This window comes from Leptodactylus fuscus, chromosome 2 (assembly GCF_031893055.1).
Source record: "Leptodactylus fuscus isolate aLepFus1 chromosome 2, aLepFus1.hap2, whole genome shotgun sequence".
Classification (NCBI taxonomy): domain Eukaryota; kingdom Metazoa; phylum Chordata; class Amphibia; order Anura; family Leptodactylidae; genus Leptodactylus; species Leptodactylus fuscus.
This window is the reverse complement of record NC_134266.1, coordinates 191,743,426-191,770,365: the sequence shown is the minus strand read 5'-3', so window position 1 is coordinate 191,770,365 and position 26,940 is coordinate 191,743,426. Positions and strand designations below refer to the sequence as shown.

Below are 26,940 nucleotides of genomic sequence, written 5' to 3'. Positions count from 1 at the left end.
TGCTGGCGTTTCCGTAGATATAATTGACATGCTGCGATTTTCAAAACTGTTCCGTTTTGGAAATCGCAGTTTTTACCGCAAAATGGGCATGGGATTCGCTAGAATCCCATTCACTTTGCACTTACTGTAAAATGCCACGATTCTTCCTGTGGCCTTTCCATTCCATGGGGCAACGGCCATTCTAAAAACTACTTTTTCCAGTTGGACAACTTATTTAACAATTATTGTTATTGCAATATTATTTGGACTGTTTGCATGTAATTCAAGTGTGTTGCAAAAGCAAAGTTGTGCAGCTACAGAAAGTACAACGGCATTTAGTAGTTCCTTTATAATAAGCAAAATGTTAATGACAAGCAATTGTAGGGAGGACAAAAAAAAAATGCACTGAAAAATGACATTAGTAATGCATGTAGTTTTTGTCCATACTGCACACTATTGGTGCATATCAGCATAAGCGGATACGGGTTTAATGTCAGGACACTATTTGCACAGCACTCTTCAATTTTAGACAGCATAAAAAGCTCCTTAGCTCCGCAGAGTCTTCTGCCAGTTTATAGGGTATTATATAGGATTAGCCTTAACATTTACATGGTCAAACATTTTTCTCCATTCACAATTCATATATTGAGTCTACTCCAGGCAGCAATCCCAATTTCATGCAGCTGCCTGGAGTATTCTGCAGATAAAATATAAAATGTTTAATTGGTAATGTGTGGCCCTATGCTAGCTCATTTCACGTCTGCTCTGTTATAGATTGCATAAGCCAGTGGCCAGAAATCATTTCCTAGATAGCACAATAAATAAAAATAAACTGTTTTAGCTCACCGCAGGAATAATTGCCAAAGGAACTTAAAACAAGACAGAAAAAAAAACCCTGAAAAAAAAATGCAAATTTCAATATCTCTGTGATAATGTGAAAATAAAATGCATTAAATTTACTCGAAGCGTTAAACTATCCATTAAAGACTTATATAATTATCTTCAAAGCACAGTGTAATAATTGCCTGTAAGCCTTTATTTATGGTTAAATGGCATGCACAGCAGCACAAGATAGCCCATAAACCACAGCACTTAACTCTCTTTAACTGCATACACTTATGATTAGGCCATATTTCTTCCAACATTACAAAGAATCAACACTTTCACTCCATCCAAGGATTAAATGCAGCTAGAGCGAAGCATACCACATTAAACATACACATTTCCATTGCTGTGGTGTACACTCACAGCAGTCTTCTATTTCCTCTGCAGCATATAGACATTATAGTAGTAAATGTGACAGAATCAATAACTATTCTAGGAGGTGAATATAATAAAAGGCTTGGAGTGATGTAGTTAGGAAACACATGAATGATCAGACTCAGTCTCTCTATTTCCGAAATGTAAAATCCCGTGCACGATTGTGTCAACAAATCTTTAATAACAATATGTCAGGTTAATGTAGCTCTGCCATCTGGTGAGACATGCCTATGTTCCATCACTGAATAAGTCTCTTCTACAAACAAGGTGCTGCATTTGGCATTCCTCTCTCCCGCATATTTGGGGTGGATGGGTGAAAAAGAAAGACCATCTCTGAGATTCTGAGATACAGACAGCTATTCTCCACCTTCAACTCCCTCCTCCATCCTCTTGCCCCCCCTACGACATCACTTATCTCAGCTGACGACTTTGCCTCTTACTACAAAACTAAAATTGACACCAGAGACAGTATCACCCTACAACCCCTCTACCCAACTACTTGCTGCTCCTCATCCCTGACCTGTTTCCCCACTATCACTGATGAAAAACTCTCCTCCCTAATCTCCAAATCCCACCTCACCTCCTGCGCGTTTGACCCGATCCAGTCACATCTCATCCCCAAGCTCACAGAAGTCATTACTCCGGCCCTAACCCATCTCTTCAACCTATCCCTAGCCAATTAATCCTTCCCTCAGCCCTCAAATATGCCACTGTCACTCCTATACTTAAGAAAGCATCCTTCAACCCGTCCTCTCCAGCCAACTATCGTCCCATCTCACTGCTCCCGTACGCCTCAAAACTGCTTGAGCAACACGTCCACTCTGAACTCTGCTCCTATCTCTCGTCCAACCTGCTCTTTGACAGACTTCAGTCAGGCTTCAGACCCCGGCACTCCACTGAAATTGCCCTAACGAAAGTCACCAATGACCTTCTAACCGCCAAAGCCAAGCACCATTACTCTGTCCTCCTCCTCCTTGACCTTTCCTTTGCCTTTGACACAGTTGACCACTCTCTCCTCTTAGAAATTCTCTCATCCCTTGGCATCTCAGACCTGGCCCTTTCCTGGATTTCCTTATACCTCACATTCAGCGTCTCCCACTTGCACACCACCTCCTCACCATGCCCTCTCTCTGTAGGTGTCCCCCAAGGCTCCATCCTAGGACCCCTCCTGTTCTCCATCTACACCCTTGGTCTGGGCCAACTTATAGGATCTCATGGTTTTCAATACCATTGCTATGCCGATGACACCCAAATATACAATCGGTGGACCAGACATTACCTCCCTGCTGGCCAGAGTTCCAGATTGTTTAACGGCCGTAGCCTCCTTCCTCTCCTCCCGCTTTCTCAAACTGAACACAGAAAACTGAGTTCATCATTTTCACCCCACCCCGTATGGCCCCTCCACCTGACCCATCTATCAGTTAATGGAACCCCACTTTCCCCTGTCCCACAGGCCCGATGCCTTGGGGTTACCCTGGCCTCTGACCTATCCTTCAAGTCACACGTTCAAACCCTCAACTTCTCTTGCCGCCTCCAGCTCAAGAATATCCATCGAATCCGCTCCTTCCTCACCCCTGAAACTACCAAGATGCTCGTCCAGGCCCTCATAATCTCCTGCTTAGACTACTGCAACACCCTTCTCCATGGACTCCCAGCAAACACCCTCACCCCCACTCCAGTCCACCTTAAACTGCACTGCCGCTTAATTCACCTCACCCCCTGATCTTCATCGGCTGCTCACCTCTGCCAGTCCCCTCCACTGGCTACCCATAGCCCAGCGAATCGAGTTCAAGCCATTAACGTTAACATTCAAAGCAATGCACAACCTGTCCCCTCCATATATCTCTGAACTAATCTCCCGCTACCTGCCCACACGTAACCTCAGATCCGCCAATGACCTCCTCCTCCGCTCTGCTCTCATCCGCTCCTCACACAACCGCCTCCAAGATTTCTCCCGTGCTTCCCCCATACTCTGGAACTCCTTACCAAGACACATAAGACTGATCCCCACAATCATAGGATTCAAGAATGCCCTGAAGACTCACCTATTCAGGAAGGCCTACAACCTCCAATAACACTATCACCACAGCACCATCTGAACTCTCCCCCCCTTCTTCTGTCTTTACCCCCTTCCCCCATAGATTGTAAGCCATCGCGGGCAGGGCCCTCTACCCCACTGTGCCAGTCAGTCACTGTTAGTATTATATCTACCTGTATATTCTGTGTATTGTATGTAACCCCCAAATGTAAAGCACCATGGAATTAATGGTGCAATGTAAATAAATTATTATTAATTCTCAGAATGGGCCAATAAAAATCTTGAAGTAAGGAAACCCTTTGTGTAAAGTACAGTGCCACACTTTTTTCAGCAGGAAGGAAAACAGGTCTGTCAATCTTAACAGAGTAGATTACTACCACACTATGGTTGTTTATCTTTGTTAAAGCCCCAGCCCTCAAACAAACTTCCACCCTTAAACAAATGCATGCTTAAAAACCTAGATGATGGTGTAATAATCCACAGCAAAAAATATTTTTTGGGGGGGAAAAGAATCAAATTTAATTTGTGGCTTTGCTAATTATTGACTTTGGGATCAAGACTTTTTTAACTTTAAAAATAAATAAATTTACGCAGTCATATTTAATGGTGAATTATCAAATTAGTGTCCGTCTGGGGATCTGGGATCTCAGGGAGCCCATATGATAATATGACACTCTCTGGGCCTATTCTAGTTTCACAAGGAGCCACCTACTATGAGGAAACTGCATCTTTATAATGATACCAAGATCATCATGACAGCCCTTACAGATTTGGAGCGATTCACTGTTAAAACCACTGTTGGAAATTGAGCTCTGCATTGAGATTACAATGCTGAACATCATTTTCACCAGCGAATCGCTCTGGAGGTCTATGATATTGATCTCGGGATCATTTTCAAGATGAGATTCTTATTTTCATAAGGCTGCAGTTGTCCCCACAGTTTGATGTTGTCACCCCCCCCCCAAAAAAAACAAAAAAACAAAACAAAAACAAAACACATACTCACCTCTCCTCACTCCCCTACTGGAATCTTCAGGGAGCTGCAGGTGTGATGTGACATCATCACATCACATCTGCAACTCTTGGGGAATAGAGGGGAAGAATGATGAAGCGGGGAGCAGACCACTCCTTTCTTCTTTATTGTATGTAACTGGAGCAGTACGGAACAGAGGGACAACATATGCAAGACTGTCCCAACGGGAACCCCCATTAACATAGGTTTCAGTGCAAGTGCACCATTGGCTCTATGGTGAAAGTAGCCCTGCCTCTTGACCACTCACAGAACAATGCCATCTGATGGAGAAAGGCCAGAATAGTTAAAAATAAATAAAAAAAATGATTGGTAGATGGTCTACCTTGTTGCTTCTGCTGCCTATATTACCACTCTGAACCAGGTGCTGGCTTTTCTAATGATCAAGACAAGCCTCCAGCACCTTCAGGAAGATCTAGCAGTCAAAGTTTAAGTAAATGCTACCTTCACACTCATGGTTGGTGTGGCTAACGCCTGAAGTCATATGCACTGTGAACAGCACATGATCAGGATGTGATTGCAGTAGAGATTGTTTTAGCCATATATTTCTGCAAAAGGGTAGGGAATTATTTGGTCTCAATTAGACAAAAAAATATGGGGGGGGAAAAAAAAAAAAAAAAAACACGTACAGTTAGTATTTTCTGTTTAGTTAGTACTCAGATGAGTAGGATTTTGGTTTGACATTTTTAGCCTGATGTTAAGGCTATATCTTATTTTGCCATTTTTTTGTGCCTGACGTAACGGTTTATTTAATTTTGTTGTTTTTCTTAAACCACTTTGCTGCAAGATTTGTGTCCCTGTCGCTTACTGGTTAGGTCTGTACCACTGCTTCTATCGAGCTACCTTCCCCACAATATATCTCACAAAATCCATTTAACCAGGGGCCACACGGTGGCTCAGTGGTTAGCACTGCAGCCTTGCAGCGCTGGAGTCCTGGTGTTCAAATCCCGCCAAGAGCATTAAACCATCTGCAAGGAGTTTGTATGTTCTCCCCGTGTTTGCATGGATTTTCATCCCATATTCCAAAGACATACTGATAGGGAAAAATGTACATTGTGAGCTCTATGTGGGGCTCACAATCTACATAAAAAAAAAAAAAAAAATCCATTTAACCTAATGAAAGTGGTTAAACTTCAGGTGAATACCACTGTAATGTGAGCAGTTTCTATTTGATTCTTCAGCTTGTGTAGAGATTAAAGAGGACCTTTCACATCCTCATCAACGTGCAGTATTATATACTGCTAGAAAATAGGCAGTGTGCTACATTAAGGAGGAGGAGTTGACCAGAGTGGGAAAACATATTTGCATGATTTCTATTAGTGAATATTCATTAAAGGGAAAGCATCATCACTATGTTTTTACAATGAAACTCTCATCCTGATATTTTTTTAATTTCTAATCTTGTTTTACTTTTGGATTGTAGATTTTTATCCTGTTTTCTGCACATTATTACTGAGGCAGCCACCTTCAATGATCATTCAGAAAAAAAGCTTTACAGAAGCCACATGGAGTATAAAAATTGTATAGGAGAGACTGACTTATGGGAGGTGTTCTAGGCACGCCCTGCTTTGCATAAAAGTCAATGTGTAGGAAGGAGGAGGCGGTGAATTGTGACCATTGCCTGACAGTGTTATCTGTACACAGTGTCACCCTTTCTACCTGTAATAGGAAAGGGCATTGCTGAAAAGTAATCTCTACCAGCCAGGAAGTGTCTATTATAGGGGTCAGTGATCAGAGTAACTGTACTATTTGCTTATTTATTTTTTGTTATAAAAAAAAAAAATTGTGAAAACGTAAACAGGGAAGATGCACATAGAAAAGTAGATATATAATACATTTATGACAAACAGGAATATCTAGAAGATTAGTATAAACAAGTCATAGTTTTTAACAACATTATCTTTCTAAACTTTCTCCTTGGATAATTAATCTTACCCTTCCATTACTGATCACTGCATTCTGTCCAGGTAACAATTTGAGAACCTCACGACAGTAGAGTTCCTGAGAACGGAGCAAGTCTACTCCCATGGTATTATACTTCTTTTCAAAAGCATCATCATCCATTTCCTGGAGAAACGAAAATATATATTGCTTGTCATTCAATCTCCTTTGAAAAGCATCAATAATTTCATTTAGCATGAATAGCCACAGTACATACTGTAAATATATTCGACAATATTAATATCTGATACTGTATACTATACGTTTCTAGGCACTCTACCAGTCTGTATTCACCCATGAAAATTTTTTCAACAAGTTTTTTTTGTAAATTTAAGCTCATGCGAATACTTTTTTACTAAATTCATTTTTTAAATAAAATCTGAACATGGTGCATTTCACATAAATTTTACATATTAAATTTTGTTCCCTATGGGGAGAAGGCACACATACATTTACATTTAAACATATATTAAAAATGGGTACTTCATTATTAAAACTTAAAAATGTAAAACATTTTGGTAAATTTAGTAAGTAATATCATACAAAATACAACTCCTAATTGCTTTTTGAGTAAATTGATTTTTAATTTTCTATTTCAATTGAATAGACTCCTTGAGATCTCTCTATTTAGTCTTTGCTATTAGAATAGGGCTGCAGCAAGTAGGGAATATGCCCTGGGTCTTTGGGTAAGTTCACACTGAGTTTTTTGGTCAGGATTTTGAGGTGAATACGGTGGATACCAAAACGACGGCTCCCAGTGAAATCAATGGGAGCCACTCAGATCTTTTTTCCGGGAGCCTTCTCTTCCGAGTCCCGGAAAAAAAAAAAACCAAGGTGCCCATTCTTCAGGCCGTTTCACCTCACAATTCGTCCTGAAGACACTCCCTCCTCCAGTCTAGGCCCATTCATTGGACCTAATCCAGAGCGAAGTGCACCGGCTTTCAGTTGCTACTACCTGTTTTTTGGTCCGAAACCTGAGGCGGCCTCCACCTCAGGTTCCGGACCAAAAAACTCTGTCTGAACTTACCCTTAGTTGTTGGGGGAGACAGGGGTGTCAATGAACCACTTTGATGTATGTAAGGATAGCAAACTGAGCCTTTTGTGAAGGAAAGTCTAACTGGAACTCTGGAACTTGCATAGAATTCTTTTTACATATTTTACGACAATGAGATATATAACCATTACAACAAAGTCAAACTGAGGTTTTAGCATTAATTAGGTTATCAATTATATCTAGTTATTTCCTTCCTTTCCCTGCTGCATTATACCATTCAAAGAAAGCTGAAGGTAGGTTTGCAAATATATGATGTACATCAATACACTGTCTTCATTTAACTACTAATCCTAGAGGCAGTCTCCAAGTTGCAATCTACTAAAATAAAGCTGACAACAACATTTGGTGAATTTAGTGTTTTTGCTTTTTATCCATTCTTTCTCATAAGGTCCACACACAAACAGAAACATAACTGATAACTAAAAATGTTTAATGTCTGTTAATGCTAAGTTATGACAAAAACACTTTAAGTGGGACTAACTGATCATTACCTCAAATGCACTTATTTTTATAGGATTATATTTAATGGTAGACTTTAAAAATCGCTACTTCGATACTGCACACTTTTATGTGAATGATGCTTTAACATTGATGTAATGACTGAAAGGAGATGTATCATTGAATTAAATTCCAAAATAATATGTTCCAGTTTTAATCTATATGTAAATTCTAGAAATGACTTTATATCCAAGTTTTGATTGGCAAGAAGAAGTCCTTCAGAACCTTGATTAGCATTTGTATTGAGAAAGGGTCAGAGACCAGAAGCAATGCAGAATACACAATTTTTGTCTACTCATTCATGAAGTAATCTAGCTACTCATTTGTGAAATCAATTCCATACTTAGACTGTACAGCTTGACTTTTATACATCTTAAAAGCAATAAACTTCTATTAGCTGTTGCCATTTCTTAATATGTTGGCATATTACATGCCAAAAAACCAAAAATTGTGCACAAACAAAAATGTGGCTGCATATTAAAACACATAAGAAACGAAAACCATGTTGCATGTCATAAGATGTCATGGATAAATTTGCTTCACGTATTTTAAGTAGCAAAAAGACACATTTGTAATCTCGGATTTGATTTGTTCCAGTCACACAACAACAAAAAGATATAGTCCCCTAAACCCATTGCAACAACTGGGTTATATTCTAGAAATTGAAAATAAATTTAATCAAAAATCCCATTAAATTTAATGAAAAAGTAAAAAAAAACTCTATAAAAGTTAATTAAGAGAAAGACCTAAATGATCTATCATATAGAAGTCAAAATGAAATAGGATTTAAAGGAAAGAAATTAAATTGCTTCTTTAAGGCCCATGGTAACACCCAAGCAATTTTGGGGAAAAAAAACAAAACACAAAACTTAAAATAGCAGATGGGAAAAATGGATAGTCAATGTTTCAATGGGTGTATTGTTGTTTAACTCCATTTCGTTCAACAAAATCCTGACCTTTACAAGAAAGATTTATCAGGTTAGAGCTACACCTAGACGTTTTATCACAGTACCAAAAAAAAAAAAAAAAAAATTATATGATGTTGTTGTGATACACTTGTGGCCAAATTTAATAAGACTTATTTGCATTATAATAATAAGACATCATAAGACAATATGCACTATAGAGGTTGACTGGGACTTTATTGTTTTATGGCCTAGCCTTAGCATGGACCACAATATCCAATTGGTGGGGGGCTGACAGCTGGCCCCCACACAGATCAGCTGTTCAAAACTGCTTCTGATACCTGCACTATACATAGCACAGAGCCAAAAGTGGTTGGCTCCATGCCCTGTATGGTGGCCAAATGCAGTCACTGCATCCTGGCTCCCTTTGACTTCAATTGGAATGGAGCTGTAGTAACACCACCTAGCAACTAGACAGGGCCGGGGCAAAATCTTCCTGCTCCACACTGTGTATAGCATGGGCGTCGGAAGCAGCCTGAAACAGCTGATCCGTGTGTGTTTAGATAGAATAGGACATAAATCAAAAGAAAAAATAAAATAAAATCCTGGCCTATCCTGTTAAATAAACTGTTCCTATTTACTTTAGTTTAACTTTTTTTTTTCCATTGCTTTCAAAGGCCTGGATTTAAGTGTGAATGTAGTCCTAGCGCAAGCTGACCACAGCTTTGGGGGCAGTAATGTGAAATTTAAGTAAGGAATGCTGAAAATAAAGTTTAACATATGGATCTAATGGTAAATATCTCCATACGGAGGAATAACTAAAGCAAACTGATTAACCATAGCACTGAAAGATTAAGCAAATGGCAAATGCATGTTGGGATATATTGGGCACCTTGAAGATAGGATCTTCTTAAAGTTGAAAGCCTGAAAAATGTGCAAGTAATTGAGAAACTTCTCACAGAAGAGCTATAGTTAACGCCAAATATGAATAAAGTGTCATGCTGACCATGATAGAAAGGTGTCACACAGTGCACCACAGCTTATTGAGTACTTGTCACTGGGCCTATGCCGACCCCTGTTCACTGTTAAGTTCCAATAATGGGCATGTGAATATCAGAACTATACCATAATGCAATGAAATAAGTGCTCTATGTTCTGAATCCACACTATAGGTCTGATTTACATGGTCCATATAATCTAACAATCTGTGCCATTTCAACCATTCAAGCGGTACGGTTTACTTATATCTGCGGGTTTGCGGGGGTTAAGCAGTGGCAATATTTTCTGTTTAAACGTTGTATGCCCATCAATCTCTTGGAGATCTGACAATGACATGTGGGACCACTTAATATGCAACACACTTTTTACCATTACCTATACAGCAGAGAAACTACTTGAATGCATATCATAGATTTACTGTAGAAAACGTATGAATAACAAGATTTCAAATTAAAATGTTTCTACTTATTTCCTGGGGGAGAGAAGAATAAAACCGCTGGGTTTAATTGAATTTCAAGTACTGTATGTCTGCAGTTAATGTACACTCGCCCGGAAAGAATTCACAAAGCAATAAATGCATGCTTACCGAAACCAGGAATTCTTTGATATTTTGCCCTTTTGTAAGTGCATCCACGGTTTCTTGTTTTGAAAGCTTTGTAAAAAACGTCAGCATGTTATGGCTTTTTTGAGTAAGAAGTGCAGCCCAAATAGCACGGGATATCAATGTGCTTCCTTCAGTCATTTTAGAGGAGGGATTATTTAAGATTCCAATCCGAGCAATACTGCTTTTCTTCTGACATGGAGAGGAAAGAAAAATGTGCAGTCATAAAAGAAGAACGCTGTTCATACTGAAAGAATCTTAACATGCACACAGAAAACTATTACATGCACAGGTATGACAATTGTAACCAGCCAACATCACCATTATAATATACAAAAAAAAAAAAAAAAAAGGTATCAGCTAAAAAGTGGTATTTCTTCCTTTAAAGCCTACTATCAAAAGAAACAGGATCTGAGGAAGGAGTCGCTTTTTTTTTTTTGCAAAACACGAATAACTCTGAAACGCGTTATCAATAAAGCAATTGTGATTCACCCTACTTTGGAATGGTGGCTTTGAGGCGTACGCCCCCTGGTGTTCTATCAGTGGTTTACATGGTCATCCCTTTACTTGTTTGCTTCATGACCTAGTCATCATCGACTGTTGTAAAACCCGGGATTAGCGAACCCATGTCTGAAGACCATTAAAGGGGTATTCCATCTACATAATTAACTTTTAATCACCTACATATTAAAAACAAACAAACATTTTTTTCAAAGTAATTAAAAATTCTGCAGAGTTTTAAAGATTTTCTCTACTTTCTTAGTGGTGACAGTCTGTTGTCTTGATCGGTTGCCATGGATACGACCACTAATGCAGAAACTTTCTATGGTCTGGGACTTGTCAGGAACCCAGCAATGATTTTCTTATTGTACCTGGGTTATCAGGCAGGGAAACTACAAGAAAATCATTGCTGGGTTCCTGACAAGTCCCAGACCATAGAAAGTTTCTGCATTAGTGGTCGTATCCATGGCAACCGATCAAGATAACAGACTGTCACCACTAAGAAAGTAGAGAAAATCTTTAAAACTCTGCAGAATTTTTAATTACTTACATTTGCAAAAATGTTTAACTTTTAATTATCTATAAATATAGATATGATTATGTTCATGGGAATACCCCTTTAAGACTCCATTCCTGTGGATTAAACCCCAAAGTGGGATCTGAAAAGCCTGAGGATCTTATCAGGACCCACCATAAGGTGTAAGCCTACCAGTGGTTTCTGTATTGGGAAGCGCGTCTCCTGTGGGTATACCCGCAACACTGTGAAGTCTATTCACAAACATGTCTAGTCAAAATACACTACAGATTGGGTACATGTCATTGATGTACATCTCTCTTTTACCCATTAATGAGAATTCTCAACTTTTTTATATTTTTTCTTAATAGCTTCCCTTTGTCTAATAAACAGGTTCAAGTTTCAGTAGAACATTACAATTGGTTTGAGCTCATAAAAAAAAATAAAAAAAATTCTTGTATATAAAAAGGATATATATTTTTCAATTAACCAAATACAAAGTGAATGAATAAAAGAGAAATCTATTTTGCTGAAGATATCTTTAATTGGCTGTATGTTTGGAGTCCTGCGGCAGAATACATTTGGAGCCAATGCGACGCCTCCCTAATGGTATAAACTGCTTTCTTTGACAGCCAACTAGGAAGAAGCACAAAGAATCTGGCAATGTTGACAACTGTACACATATCAACTGGCCAAGGAAACAGTGCTGCAGAAGTTAGACACATGATGCTTACTTCCCTTCAAAATTAAAAGATGTCCAGCATAATCATCAGCTCAAAACTGGCAAAAAACTGTGGGACTCAGGTACACAGATCTATTGTTCACAGATATCTGGGCAGAAGTGCTCTTCATGAAAGAATTGTGGCCAAAAAGTCATACCTTCAACATGGAACAAGGTCAAGTGACTCAACTATACACAAAAACATAGAAAACAGGGTGCATAAATATGTCAGCAGGTATTCTGGACTGATGAGTGAAAATGTGAAATACTTGACTGTAAACAGAAGACAGTTTGTTCACGGAAGGCCTGGAGAGCTGTATAATAATACACCACACTGTTTGCAGACAACAATGAAGCATGGTGGAGGTCTTTTAGGCTATACTTCAGCAAATGGAGTTGGGGATTTGGTTAAGACTAAGGCGTTCACATGGAGGCATTTGGTCCGCCTCAAAATCAGCCTCCAAAAAGCCTCCCAATAGAGTTCTATTGGGAGGCTTTTTTTTTGGAGGCTGTTTTTGAGGTGGATTCCTGACCAAAAAACTAGTGTGAACTCAGCCTAATGGTGTCCAATGCTGAGAAATATAGGCAGAGTTATCCATCATGTAATACAACCATGGATGTGCCAATTGGCTCCCGATTTATTCTGATGTAGGACACAAACCCCAAACATACAGCCAATGTCAGCAGCAGCAGCAGCCGCCGCCGCCGTCGTCATGTCTGTCCGGAATTACATGGGAGGGTGCGGGGTGGGGACAGAAGATCAGTGATTAGTTCTCCAAGATGTTTAGAATAGTGTTGAGCGAGTAATATTCGATCAAATACCTCGCTGGCATAGGAATGCATGTAATCGGCCGAACACCAAGGGGTTAAACGCATCAAATATTCGAAGCGTTTAACCCCTTTGTGTTCGGCCGATTACACGCATTCCTATGCCAGTGAGGTATTTGATCGAATACTACTCGCTCAACACTAGTTTAGAACCATCTTCCTGCCGAGTTCCTTCAAAAACTGTGTGCAAGTGCACCTGGAAGAATTGATGCGGTTTTGAATGCAAAAATATTGATTTGATTTAGATTTTTCAGTTGGTCTTTGACAACATTGTCAACTGACCAAAATAAACTATAAGGAAAAGGTTTGTTCTCGTACCGTGTTAGCCAGTGGGTATGAAATATATAAAAAAAAAAATTGATAGTCTTCAGTAGTTGATACCTTTTTAAGGGCTAACTAATAATGATGACAGATTACAACGTTTCGGAACTCTAGGCTCCTTTCTCAAGTAAATTTTTCTCTAAAAAAAATGTATTTGAGAAAGGAGCCTAGAGTTCCGAAACGTTGTAATCGGTCATCATTATTAGTTAGCCATTATAAAGGTATCAACTACTGAAGACTATCAAGTTTTTTGTTTTTTTATATTTCCAAAATAAACTATTAACTCTTCTATTTTGGAAAGCTATCTTACTATGAAGAATAAAACCTTTGCACAATACTTATATGCATATCCATGGTTTTTTTTTACCATGAGGCTACATGGCAAATGTATAACCATAATGAAATACAGTTAGCCTATACTTTTGGCTGCACTCTTCATATGTGTATATCCAGTCTTTGTCCCAAGAACAAAGTAGTGAAAGTGCAAGTTAAAGGGTTTATACAGACCTTAAAAGAAAATTTCTAAACACTTTAGAATACTGGAAATAACCAAGTATATCTATCATTGACATTCCACACACCCACCACTGCTATGCAACTGCTTCACGGGTGCCCCGCCAGGGTCTCTATCTAGGTCCTAACTGGTAACATGTCAACATAACCATGTAATCACTACAGCAGTGATTTCAATGGAGTTTATTGCAGCCTGTGACTGCCAGTGTTACTATTTTACCAAGTTAGTTATTTTACAGTATTCCAATGCCTATGGAAATCCACTATTACGGACTGGATAATTCCTTTATTATCAGTTTTGCTTAGAGTGGAGATCAGCGATTATTGAAAAGTGGGTTGTGGGTTTACTCCCTACTTGCTTAATTGGTTATTAACTTCTAAAATAAAATATTTTTGTAGTAATGTTGTTTTCATCATCTTAATTGTTGTATAATTGTCATGTCAATATTAATACAGGCCTGAAAAACTGAGAAGTCAGCTTTTGCGTTTTGGAAAGAGTGCGCAAGCAATGAAGGACAGGACTAATTACAACGTAATGATGTTTGGTGCCTTTGTAAAGCAAGCAATAAGAATGCAGCTACAGAATCTGCAGCGCTCAAACAAATCGCCTTTAACAAGTCCTGTTCTGCCTAATATATACAGCACTAAAGGAGAAAGCATTTCCCCGCAGTTAATCAAAGCTGACAATGTCTCGAGCAAATGATGCCACAAAGTTTTAGCCCTGTGGTCAAGTCTAGATAATAACACTGAAGTTTAGAAGCACTGGTCTCCAACGCTTATAATTTAGTGTGACAGACTGTTGCTATCGGGGTCATAACAAAGAATATATGTTACAGTGAACTTAGTATATCTTACAAAATAGCTGACAAAATGGCAGAAAGGTTATGCTGCAAAGTCTTATTTTGCCTTTGTCTTAGTAAAAGCCATTTTTCTGAGTTTGGTGTGACGTGTAGCAATCCTGACCTCACACAGCTTATTTGGGACAAATGCTTGGCAGAAATCTTGCCTTTTACTTAATCTAACAGGTTATAGAGTGTGATAGCAGAAAGAAATGACAATCTATTCTGAATATATTAAGCTGCTGCTTTCCGAAAACAATTTCAAGCGCAATAAAGGAAGTGATCCATAAGCGTGTGAAGGCTTCCAAATAGAACCGCTTGTATAGCACCAAGCCAATATACTATTAATGCTACCAATCTTTTCCTTAATTCTAAATCACCACAACTGTGAATGTTAACAATAGTTTAAGAAAAACATGTAAATCATTTTTGTATTCTAAGCAAAGCAGCTGCTTTTAACAGCAAGGACTCTGACCCATTATTTTCTATGGCTACATATACATGCCTATGTAACATCAGAGATTCAGGTAAGGGACAATACTCGGAACATGTCCTAGTCAGTGGCCTAAAAGTCTTGTGGGCCCTGGTGTAAACTATGACTGGGGGCACTTACAGCGTATTCTTGATAGCAGCGGTTATGGATGATGTAGTGACATCCTAGAGATACAACCATAATACCCACAACCACAGTTATCAAGAATACGGTGGGTGAGCAGCACAGGACCCAGCATGTAAATAACGCTGGGAGCCGAATTATCTGAAAACTGCCGATTTGTGGGGGTCCTAATAGACTGGCCCCAGGTGATTTTAAATTGACGGCCTCTCTTAATGATAGGCCATCAATTTTTAAAAGATGGACAACCCTTTAAAAGGTATGGCCCCACATTGCAGAAACACTGCTTTTTTTGTTGCAGATTTTGTAGTGTTTTTTTTTCTAGTCAAAGCCAGGAATGGATTGAGCAGAGGGGAGAAGTATAAGAGATTCCTAGACATTTCCCATTCTTTCTGTAGCCACTACTAGGTTTGGCTAAAAAAAAAAAAAAAAAAAAAAAAAAAAAAAAAAAAAATGCAACATTTCCACAACTTGGGGCTTTTGCCTGAAGAGGTATTTAAGTTCCTTTTTATTGATGACCTAGCCTAAACACTATTTTCCAAACGTTTTGGGATCGTCCTGAGCCCGACACTTTTGCTATTTGTCATCCATGAATCACTATTATGCTATGAGGTCTCCTCAGATCCCAGAGTATAATAAGTGGAGGCTCAAGGAGGAGAGTAAAAATATCAAACAGTTATACTCACCTTACCTCACCACCGGTCACCCAGTGTCATCATTAGGCCTCTAGCTCATGTGATGCACGCCAGGGTCATTGTTGAAGACTTTGACTGGGCATCAGTGGTCACATAGAGTGCACTATTATGATGCTGAATCAAAGAGTCATTACGTTGTTGTGCTGCTTGTGACCTCTGTGGCCGAATCATAGGCCTCAGTAGTGATCCCACTGCACATGATGTTAGCTGGAAGAGGCCTGAAGAGGACACCAGATGACCCCTAAGAGAGGTGACTAACTGTTATTTTTGCTCACTTCCCCAGGGTCTCCACATAATATACTCTGGCATCTATAGTTCAATCAATGTCTCCAAGGCTACATGCACATCTATGGGTTCATGGTAAAACAGCTGTGCCCTCTACTTATGCATTCACCTTATATAGTGAGCCCAGGCCATAAAGTGGACAGGATTAGGACTGGGGGTGTAATGATCGTGGTCGCAGGGTATGCAACGACAACCCGGCTGAAGGGTAGACAGTAGGGGGCCTGCCACCAGCAACAGAACGCTGGGGGCCCTAAAGAAACATGACAGCCTTAGAGACATTGATTCAAATAGTGGTCTGAAGGCTCCATCTGCTGCCTAGAGCCAGCAGCAATTTTGGAAGATGCCTCCCAGTCCTGTTAAGACATTTACATGTACTAGGGAAGGAATACCGACTGCTAAAAGGAAGGTGGTAATGGGTATAGACTGGTTAGTTTAATTTTTGTAAAACGTTATTTCTTAGCAAGAGACTTTGAGAAATTTCACCTAAACAGAATTGGCCATATACTGGTAAATTTGTAGTAATGTACTGTAATAGTAAAGTTTACTGATTATGTTTGTTATTTACAAAGAATATAAGTATTCCATTAGTGTGGAGGATTTTTCAAAGGCAAATGCAGATATATTGGATAAAAAAACAGTTTTTGCATGGACTGCCTACAGTAGAAAGACAATTTATCACACTTTGCATATAAAACATTATTGCACAGAGAGGTTGTGCAATAATCTGCAAGCAAGATTGTCCTTTATTTTGTTTCAATTTTTACATGTTCCTTGAGATACTGAAAAGTTCTAGAAAGGTATCACTTTATGTAATGCTATATGTCAACATACATGTCACTAACTACACCTATATATAGTACATACAATTTCATATCACCTAAAATTCAAACATTGCTAGAATATATTCTTTCCTTAATCCTGAATCAACAAAAAAAAATTAGTTTCAGAAAGCCACAGCTTAATATATTCAGAATGAGGTTATGGTCCTCATCATCTTCCATCTAGACTACTGTAACATCCTTCTCTCCAATTTAACACACTTGCTGCTCTACAATCCACCCCCTTCTGCCTGGTTAATCCACCTCTCCTGTTAATTATTCCTCTGCCATTATCTTCTTTGGTTCAATGAACACGCCTGTGTATTATCACAGACCCATATGTAGGGAAAAGAACCCAGGGTAAAACTTAGGACAAAACAAGAACACTGAAGTCCCTGGGTTCAGCCTCTTTCGCTGGTGCGCCAACTCTTTGTACAGTTTCCGCACTACTACATAAAGTACAGTGGGGTCAGTCATTTGACAATTTCAGAGCATTAGTAGGGAAGACTTAGAATGAGTCTAGTTCGACTTCTATGGCCTTTGGGTAGGGAGGGAGTGCGGAGACTTTAGAATTTAAAGTACTATACTTAATGTCAATATGACCGACCCAACAGATTCCATGGGGCAGAATTAAGAATACGGTCTAAAAGAAAAACTTGTTAGCCAGAGCAACCTAAGTGCAACACTCATTCTTCACTATGGCAGGTAAAAGCTGTGCTCTGCTTGGTTGTTATGGGCATCAAAGAGTTTTTTTCCCTTTAGATAGTTACATAGCTCACCCCCATGTATTGTTTGCCCAGAGGATCATAGAAAAAGAGAAGTTATTTGATTTGTTGATGCAAACAGACCTATTTTCTTTCATTACTAAGCGTCAACTCAATACATAGATGTAAATTGTAGAACCCGATGTGTGAAAATTTATTTACAGTTAAATCCCTTTAATCTGTTACCAATGGGATCCAATATTAAGAGGCATGGCAGGTTTCCTGGGTGTAAGGTGTCTCATACAAGCCACCCCTGCCTTGATCAGTGGACATGGGACAGAACACCAAACCTTTTCACTGTGTAAAAGGAAAACCTGTGGAACTAGAATATGCACAACATTATAAAATATTACAGACTATCAGGCAGTTATGTAAAACTTACTGGTAAGGTTGGAACCACAAACATTGAGCGTTTGAAAAAAAATAAATGTTAAAAAAAAATTGGTAAAATGCAATTCCTTATTAAACAGCGGTTTTGTGCTGTGGAGTGTTATACTTCCAGTATTATAAGAAGCCAGTTAAAGGAATTTTACTTGATATGCAGCTCCATTAAACACAATGTTATAGAATTAAACTAATAAATTCACCTAAAATCAAAGGACCCATACCAGGGAGCTTACTACAAAGTTTGTGTCAGCCCCCCATGCACGCTGTACTGTATAACATTAAGCAATAGAAATTAGTAGCACTGTACCATGTGTTTCACAGCTTTAGCAAGCAGTTGTCTCCCAGCTGGCTTGTCAAAGTCAGCAATAATCCAGATGGTGACTGCATAAATTACATCCTCATCTGAAAATAACAAATTCCACAGTCTAAGCATTTCAGTGTCGGCATCATTAACACTACACTCTACACAAATAAGAGATTATTATTTAACATGCTCAAAATAAAAATACATTTACAAGCAAAAAAAAAAAATCCACATCAATTAGCTGAGAAATGTAATAGCAATAATCAAAGCAAAACATTTACAAGGATTTAAATCACCACTAGAGAGAAAATACACCCCAAAGAAATAATCTCATCCACAGAAACATTATGTATTATTGAAGTTTACATTCAGAATAGTGTTAAGAGATTTCCAAACATGCAACAATGAAGCTGTTAGACAAACATTACTGACAGTTTGAAGTGCATCTCCAATGGAGGCAAACTATGCAGTTGCTATGTGGACCGTTGGGTAATGGGGCTCGGTTCAATGGCCTTATCCTCATCCATCCGCTGATCAATTTCAGATGGAAGCACTCATTGCCTTATAATGGGCTGGGGAGAGCACCATTTACCGTATATACTCGAGTATAAGCCGACCCGAAAATAAGCCAAGGCCCCTAATTTTACCACAAAAAAAAAAAAAAAAAAAAAAAAAAAAAAAAAAAAAAAGGAAAAACTTATTGACTCGAGTATAAACCTAGGGGGAGAAAGGCAGCAGCTACTGGGAAATTTAAAAAATTAAAATGGTCAGAGTTTTTGGGTGCAGTAGACGCTGGGGAAGGGGAGGAGGTGTTTTGGTTGTCTGTCTGCCCCTTCCCTGAGCTTGAGGACTGGGTTCCCCCCCCCCCCCACTTGGAATTCAGCCTGGCTGAATATAGGGTATCTGCAGTGCTCCTATTAACTCCTTCCCGACAGAATAGTCAGTAGTCAAGCTGAATTCCAAGTGGGGGGGGGGGGGGGGGGAGAAACCCAGTCTCAGGGAAGGGGCAGTTAGACAACTTTTTTCCCGCTACGGTGTTTACCATACAGGAAAAATATTTTTATAGAATTGTAGAGCAGGCGTTTTCGGACACAGGGATACCTAACGTGTATGTGTTTCACAGTATTAGTTTTATATATGTGTTCTAGGGAAAGGGGGGAGGGGGTGATTTGAATTTAATACTTTATTTTTTTTTTTACTTTTTTTAAAAAAATCTTTTTGCATTTATTAAACCCCCTAGGGGTCTTGAACCTTATCACTAACGCAATGCATTACAATAGATTGCAAAAATCGTCATTTCTTTTGCAGGCTGCCTAGAGCAGCCTGCAAAAGAAAAGCACTGCAGGCTGGGGATCCTTTACAGAAGTGCTGAGGGGAATCCCTGGCAGGGGTGCTGAGGGGCGGACCTAAAGGAGAACCTTGGCCACCGGACCTGAAGGAGAAATGCGGCCAGCCGCCGGCAGAAGCACTGAGGGGAATCCCCGACTGCACGGTAATGCCTCATGAGCTCCGGCAATACCACTGTAAGAGTTACAATGTAGGTGCCGGTTGCCATGGCGACCGCTCTGGAGCAGAGCGGCACCATTATAGCTACAGACCCGGCATGCATACACTGGGGCGTGTGGCGATGCTGTTCATTTCAAACTGCCCGGAACGCAGACATACGCTAGGTGCAGGCCTGAGGTTACGTGGCCATGCAACCCCGCGTGTGAGAGCGGGGTCTGCGTTCCGGGCCTGCTAGCAGAAGTACCGTAAGTACTTCTGCAGTTTGAAAAGGACAGCATTGCCATGCTCCTGCCAGGAGCGTGGCGATGCTGCGGGCCCGGCACCCGCCCTGGTGTATGTATGCCGGGTCTGTAGCTATAATGGCGCTGCTCTTCTCCAGAGCAGTCACCATGGTGTATGTATGCCGGGTCTGTAGCTATAATATTGCTGACGCGAGTATAAGCCGAGGCGGACTTTTTCAGCACAAAAACTGTGCTGAAAAACTCTGCTAATACTCGAGTATATACGGTACTTACTTCAACAGCTCTTACCATTCGTAGCTCCCAGGATTCACTGCTCTAGCACTCCACTCAACTTTAGAGGTTTTTGTTGTGGCGAGTTTTAGAGGAGCACACTGGCCGCAAAAGAGCCCACTGGAGCTCTATTACCCAAGAGTCTACCCAAACCTGTAGCTGGCCTTGGATTTATTGTCCAGCATTAAAATATCTAGTCCCACATCCTTTATGGGTTATTTTTGGTCATGTGAATTGAAAGCAATATTGATGTGCCCTGGGGGCATGTAAACTTTTACATTATATAGCAAGGGTAGAAGTAAAGGATGTCCTACAGAGCTGTCTACAGAATTATCTACCAACTTTCTAGCTGTTCTTGGCTGAATTTTACTTGTGGAGGATGCACTGGGTTGAGAACTCCTTTCATAACCTTTATTTCTATGCGTCCCCAACATGTGCTAGCTGACATCAGGGTGTCCAATCAATAGTGTGTGTTCTTGGGGGACACACTGCTATTGCCAATGTTGTTTGGTGGTTTTTTTACATTTTGGGCTCCCTCTTGGAAGAATTGGCGCAGTAGCAGGTAAAGATAGCATGCTTATATGCCCAATGATGTCTCCTAAGTCTGGAAACACTGCAGGCCATGGTAGCGGGATTAGGCCACACAGGCTGCTCACAGTGGCATGAGAAACAAGCGGTCTGGCACTGCACTGTTGAAAAATCGGCTCCTGGGACACTATGGAGAAACGGCCAGACCATTTGTTCCACAACAAAATCAATTTAACTTTGAGCTATTAGGGTACCTGAAACTACAGGGGTCTGGCTGCCATATATTATGCCATTCCACACCATATTCCTGGGAGTGTAACGTTCCCTCATCAAGGCCTCTTCAAGTCAGTGCCCATGTGCGCTACAGTTCAATCTCATGCCATCATTAAATCTGATATGAAAGGACTTACCCATAAAGAGAATACTCCTCCAATGCTGTCTTGTGGTACACTATGGTAGCCAGTCATAGTGATGTACTGAGGTCAAGGAAACACCTATTTGTGATGCCTTGCTTGTAGCCCAATGCCGTACAAACAATCTTATGATTTATGTTAGCACAGTTTGCTGCCCTGGGCTTGGGATGAGAGTCCAATTTCACGTACAGAATGGATCACTATGCACCATTCTCTCAATCTGATAATTCATCTGTGCTGAGCTTCGCCTCCATGAACCTCTTGTTGTCATTCCAGTTCATCACTGCTATCCCAACAACCGAGGTATGCAAGTTTCAACAGTGCTGACATTTCAGCCTAGACATATAGCAATCTGCCAAGGTTACAGGTGCCGATGACTGGCATGTCGATGACCAGGAGGCGTTGCACTTCATCATCCATTACTTGATCCAATTTTTTAAATCAGGTTTTATGACAAAAAATTTCTTTCAATCTGGCTTATGTCCCTCACACATGCCACAGATTTGAATAATTTGCATATGATTACAGCTTGTCCTTCTTGGTGTTGCAATTTCAATTTTTGAGGTGTGTACCCGAGTTCCATTATATCATTTTTGAGCAACTTCTCCATCTCCACAAATCACACTGATAGATTAAAGTCAGAGGGAACTGGACCAAATCACCACAAGAATGAGATATGGAGATAAAGGGATAGTCACATAATATTTATGAAAACTGTCTAAAAGAACAGGTTTTTCTATAAGACAATTTTCAGACTTTAAGGCATATTTATCATCAGGTCAAAAAGTAAAAAACTGCCCTTGTTGCCCATAGTCGCCAATGTCAGCACAGTCTTCAGTTAACTTTTTCCTGACAACCACTGTAATAGTACAAGTCTTAAAACACAGCGGGCACTGAGGAGAGGAGTGTCTGCAATAGCAGGGATCAAGGGCATTAATTGTACTTAAGGCTGAGGCTCCATGTTGCGGAAATGCAGCTTCTTTTGTTGCAGATTTTATTGCGGTTTTTTGAGCCAAAGCCAGGAGTGGATTGAGCAGAAGGGAGAACTATAAGAACCTCCTTTATATTTACCATTCCCTCTATAGCCATTCTTGGCTTTGGCTCAAAAAAAAAAAAAAAAAAAGCCGCAGCAAAATCTGCAACAAAAGAGGCTGCGTTTCTGCAACTTGGGACCTTAGCCTAAAGGGATTTTTCAGGGAAATTTTTTTTTTTTTATAAAAATGCATCTTATAGCTATTAATGGGTTAATAAATGCACCCATATGCCTTTAGCAGTGTAGTAGTAGTAACGATCTGCTTCCGGAAATGAGGAAATCGATTGTCACCGGATAATCAGAAAATATCCATGGGTTGACCGCTCCAGGAATATGGATAACTATACATTTTTGATTAATTATGTTATTTAGAAAGTAGGAGGGGGTTTAGATTAGTGTAGGGATTTCCAGTTATCCTGGACAACTCCTTTAATATAAATATACACAAAGTTAAAATCACCCCCATTCACTAGATCAGATATAAAAATAAACTATGTAAAAAAAAAAAAATCACACAAAGTAGGTGTCCTTGTATCCGAAGCTGCCCATTTTTTATTTTTTTTTTGCCACTTCACTTAGCATAAAAAAATGTAAATAAGTCAAGTGAAATCTCAGGCAATATTTTTTTAAGAGATTAAAACTTGGCTGCAACGCGAAATCAAACAAACTGAAGACTATGCTGTGATTGGCTGCTACAGGCAACAAAGTTTTTATTTTAGATAAGATAATAAATATGCCCCTTTGAATGGAGTGACAGAGCATACGTGAAACTATTTATTCGATCAAATGGGGGGCACAAGACCCTTGTTTTCAATACTGGTAGAAATGCCAGTAGTCAGATCCATTATGTATCCTGTAGAGTTTCTGAACACTGAATGAAAAGTTTCCCAGAAGGCAGCAGTAAGAACTGTCATTTCTACAGGACGGGTGGCAAACTCATTCCAGCCTGTTCAGAGATGCTTGAAATCTGTCAAAGGAGTCACCAAATTTCATCTACATTTTTAAAACAGCTCATAGAAAGTAGATGTACAGCCACCATGTGATGTTTATAGAGGCCCTCCAGGCTCTCCCTCATGGCAGATGCCAGGGGAAATAAGGATCGGACAGTTGGATTTTCAGGGACATAAGCCAGTGGTATCCTTTTGTCTTCAACTCTGTAGACATGCAGTGCTCAGTCAAGTCAAGTTACATGTGTATAAGAGAGTAACATGAGATACAGTGTCTTGCAAAAGTATTCAGAACCCCTGAACTTTTTTTTTTCACATTTTTCACCTCAAAACTACGGGGACACACAGGGCTTTATTTTTGTTTTTATTTTCGAATGTGTTTTAATTTTTTTTTTATATCAGGGAAAATATAAACATAATAGGAGAGCAATTGTCTGGTTTTCACTTTGTGTTATTAAATAAAAATAAAATAAAGTGCTACTGAAACTTTATAAAATAGTTTTTCCTCTCCGTTATGGTAATTTTTATTTTGTATGGTATCGTCGGGGGTTGGGCTATAACCTTTAACAAAGGCGTTTTAGAAGAATCGGCAAAAATCTCAGTTTTTGGATACATAAAGCTGGTAGAGACATACCCCAAAAAACTTGCAGCTATAATTGCAGTGAAAGCTGGTTGTAGAAAGTATTGATATACGGGCCTGAATACTTTTGCACGTCATACTTTTCAGATTTTTATTTGATTAAAATTTTGCAAACCATGTATGAGTGGAGACCTCATGGGAAAATGGACTGGAGTGATTTGTCTGAAGAATGTAAATTACAATAATGTAGACATTTACAGACCCGTAAAAGAGTTTTTAACTGAAACACTGACCTACAAAACATCACTTGTGGTGGAGACACTGACTCTTTATCTAGCAATGGACACTCAGAGCTCACAATGCTAAAGCTGGGCAAGGAAGACTTCTCTCTTGCTGGTTTCAGTATAAAACAGGACCCGAACGACGAAGACCCGAATGACTAGTGTGAACCCTAGTGCCAGAGTTCCTGCTTTGAGTTTCCTTCAACTCACAAAATCCAACATGAGAAAGTGCTTCCTTATTGGCAGATTTGTTGTGAAAAGCAAGTTGGTGAATTGGTATGTTGGTCCTGCTGGTAAGCTTCCTCTGCCATGATTGGGAATCTGAATTGTTTCCTCCCTTTTTTGGATCCAGAGACTACAACTTGCCTCCAGTACTGATCAGTTAAACAATTACAAGATGCAAGCCCAAACTCACCATCATAGTAATTTACTTTATAAGATATGGGTTGAAACAAAAAAGCATTGGTATAACCTGTCTTAGGCCCGGTTCTCCTCTGCGTTCGGGTTTCCGTTCAGGTAATCCGCTTGGGGACCCACAAATGGAGAAACCTATACACATTAAAAAGTTACCTAAAGGACGCCTGCGGACCCCAAAGATTGTAATGGTGTCCATGTGATTTACACACGAAACCTGCAGAGAGAAGTGCTATAAACAATGGGGTCCGCGGGTTTCCCAGGTAACTGCTTTTTAAATTTATAAAAATTTCCATTCGGGGGGGTCCCCAAGCGGATTTCCCGAATGGAAAACTGAATTAAGATGTGAACCGGGCCTTACTATAATACATTCTTCAAAACAATTTTATATATTAAAATTATATTCAAATTATTATAAATATCGTAGAGATTATTATAGCTCTTTATGTACAAATATTACATGAACATTTGTAAATTCATCAAAACTACATACAGTACCTTCTTTAGTAGCATATTTCATATTTTCAGAAACAACAGCACTCTTGTCCTGAGAATCCAGATATGAAAAGGTTTCGTAGTCCTGAAAACTGTATGTAGCTATAGGAAGAAACCACAAATAAATCTCATTGCTAATTTATAAATACCATGTATTACAGTAAAGAACATTCACATATAGGCCTACACGCCAACTTTTAAGCAAACTGTGATTGCATTGTGATTTGTCTCCAATTTTCGTTTTTGACTTCCTGCTTTCCAAAAGCCATAATTTTTAAATTTTCTTTGAACACAGAGCAGTATCAGTTTTTAATATTTTTTTAGGACAAAATTGTACTTTGTGGTGACAATTAAATATTTCACACAATGTAATTGGGATATTTAGAAAAGAAAAAAAACCAAAAAAACAGAATGGGGCAAAATTGGAGAAAAATTGCATTTGTGCAACTTTCTTATGGCCTGCACAGTGTTGACTGGGCAACCAAAACGACATGTCATCTGTATTCTATGAGTTGGTATACCAAATTGTATGCCTATACAGAAATTGCCGCTAGGTTCTTGCCATTTGTGCCAGTACACTGGCATTAAAAGTAGATTAAATGTAATAGTGCTACTCCCACGCCACTTCAGCTTTCATGATAGTGGCAAGGAAAAGCCAAAAACATCAGTTGCAACAATTATTGTTGCAACGGACGATTAAAAAAGGACTGCAGAGGACTGCAACATTTTCAGGCACAAAATGTTGAACCTGCGGAAAATGCTACTGTAGCCTAGTGCCAATAGTTTTAGTGACGTTACAGGGATTCTACCATTAAAACCTTTTTTGTGGATAAGACGTCGGAATAGCGTTTAGAAAGGCTATTCATGTCTTACCTTTAGATGTGGTCTCCGCTGCGCCATTCCTTAGAAATACCGGTTTTCACAGGTATGCAAATGAGTTCTCTTGCAGCAATGGGGGTGGGCCCCAGCGCTCAAACAGCGTTGGGGGTGTCCCCACCGCTGCCAGAGAAGTGTCTCCAGCGCCGCCGCATCATCTTCAATGTCTTCTTCCGGCGCAGACTCGTAACTTCTAGGCCTCGGGCAAGGCAGACTGCGCAGGCCCACGGGAATATAGCCGCTTGCACAGTATTGTTAGTGGCCATTTTCCTGTGGCCTGTGCGCCTGCGTAGTCTGCTCTGCTCAAGGCCCGAGGCCTAGAAGTTACAAGCCTGCACCAGAAGAAGACAGTGAAGATGATGCTGCGGATGAAGGCGGCGGCGGCGCTGGAGACACTTCTCTGGCAGTGGTGGGGACGCCCCCATCGCTGTTTGAGCACTGGGGCCCGCCCCCATCACTGGAGAACTCATTTGCATACCAGTAAAAACCGGTATTTCTAAGGAACAGCGCAGGATGTGTATTTTCCTTTTAGTAATTGTATTCAAGGTATTTAAAGCTTATTGCACCTATGCCCCATTTTGTATAGTGACAATTTTTCGTAAAAAGAAAAAAAAAATGCTTTGTAGGCAACTTTGCAAATTGTGCCGATTAAAAGAAAATCTTTTGTGTGTCGTTCCAGAGTTACAGATTAATCAGCAAGAAAAACTGGGATTAGTGTAATCCTTTGTTACTCCACCACTGTCCAGTACTCACAGCATCAATTAACTATGAAACAGTAGACCTGTGGCTGGGCTGTTTCTTACAGTATTATACTGTAGATATCTATGTCAGAACATTATACTCAAATACTTTGGGTGTAACGTCAAACACACATCCCAAGCATACGCAATATACAAGACTTGTTTAACATGGTAAACGGTTAGTTGTGTAATAGTTATTGATGTCAG

The 26,940-nt window shown here is 39.7% G+C and overlaps 1 protein-coding gene across 1 annotated transcript in view; it reads right to left on the bottom strand.

Annotated features, from left to right (window-relative positions):
* UGGT2 (UDP-glucose glycoprotein glucosyltransferase 2) overlaps positions 1-26,940 on the bottom strand; it is a 197,559-nt gene that overhangs the window by 80,960 nt on the left and 89,659 nt on the right. Inside the window, exons 19-22 of the mRNA XM_075265381.1 lie at positions 25,121-25,219; positions 18,412-18,506; positions 10,291-10,497; positions 6,243-6,374 (exon numbers count right to left, since the gene is read on the bottom strand). Coding sequence (XP_075121482.1) covers positions 6,243-6,374; positions 10,291-10,497; positions 18,412-18,506; positions 25,121-25,219 — 533 coding nt within the window. The remainder of the gene's footprint in view (positions 1-6,242; positions 6,375-10,290; positions 10,498-18,411; positions 18,507-25,120; positions 25,220-26,940) is intronic.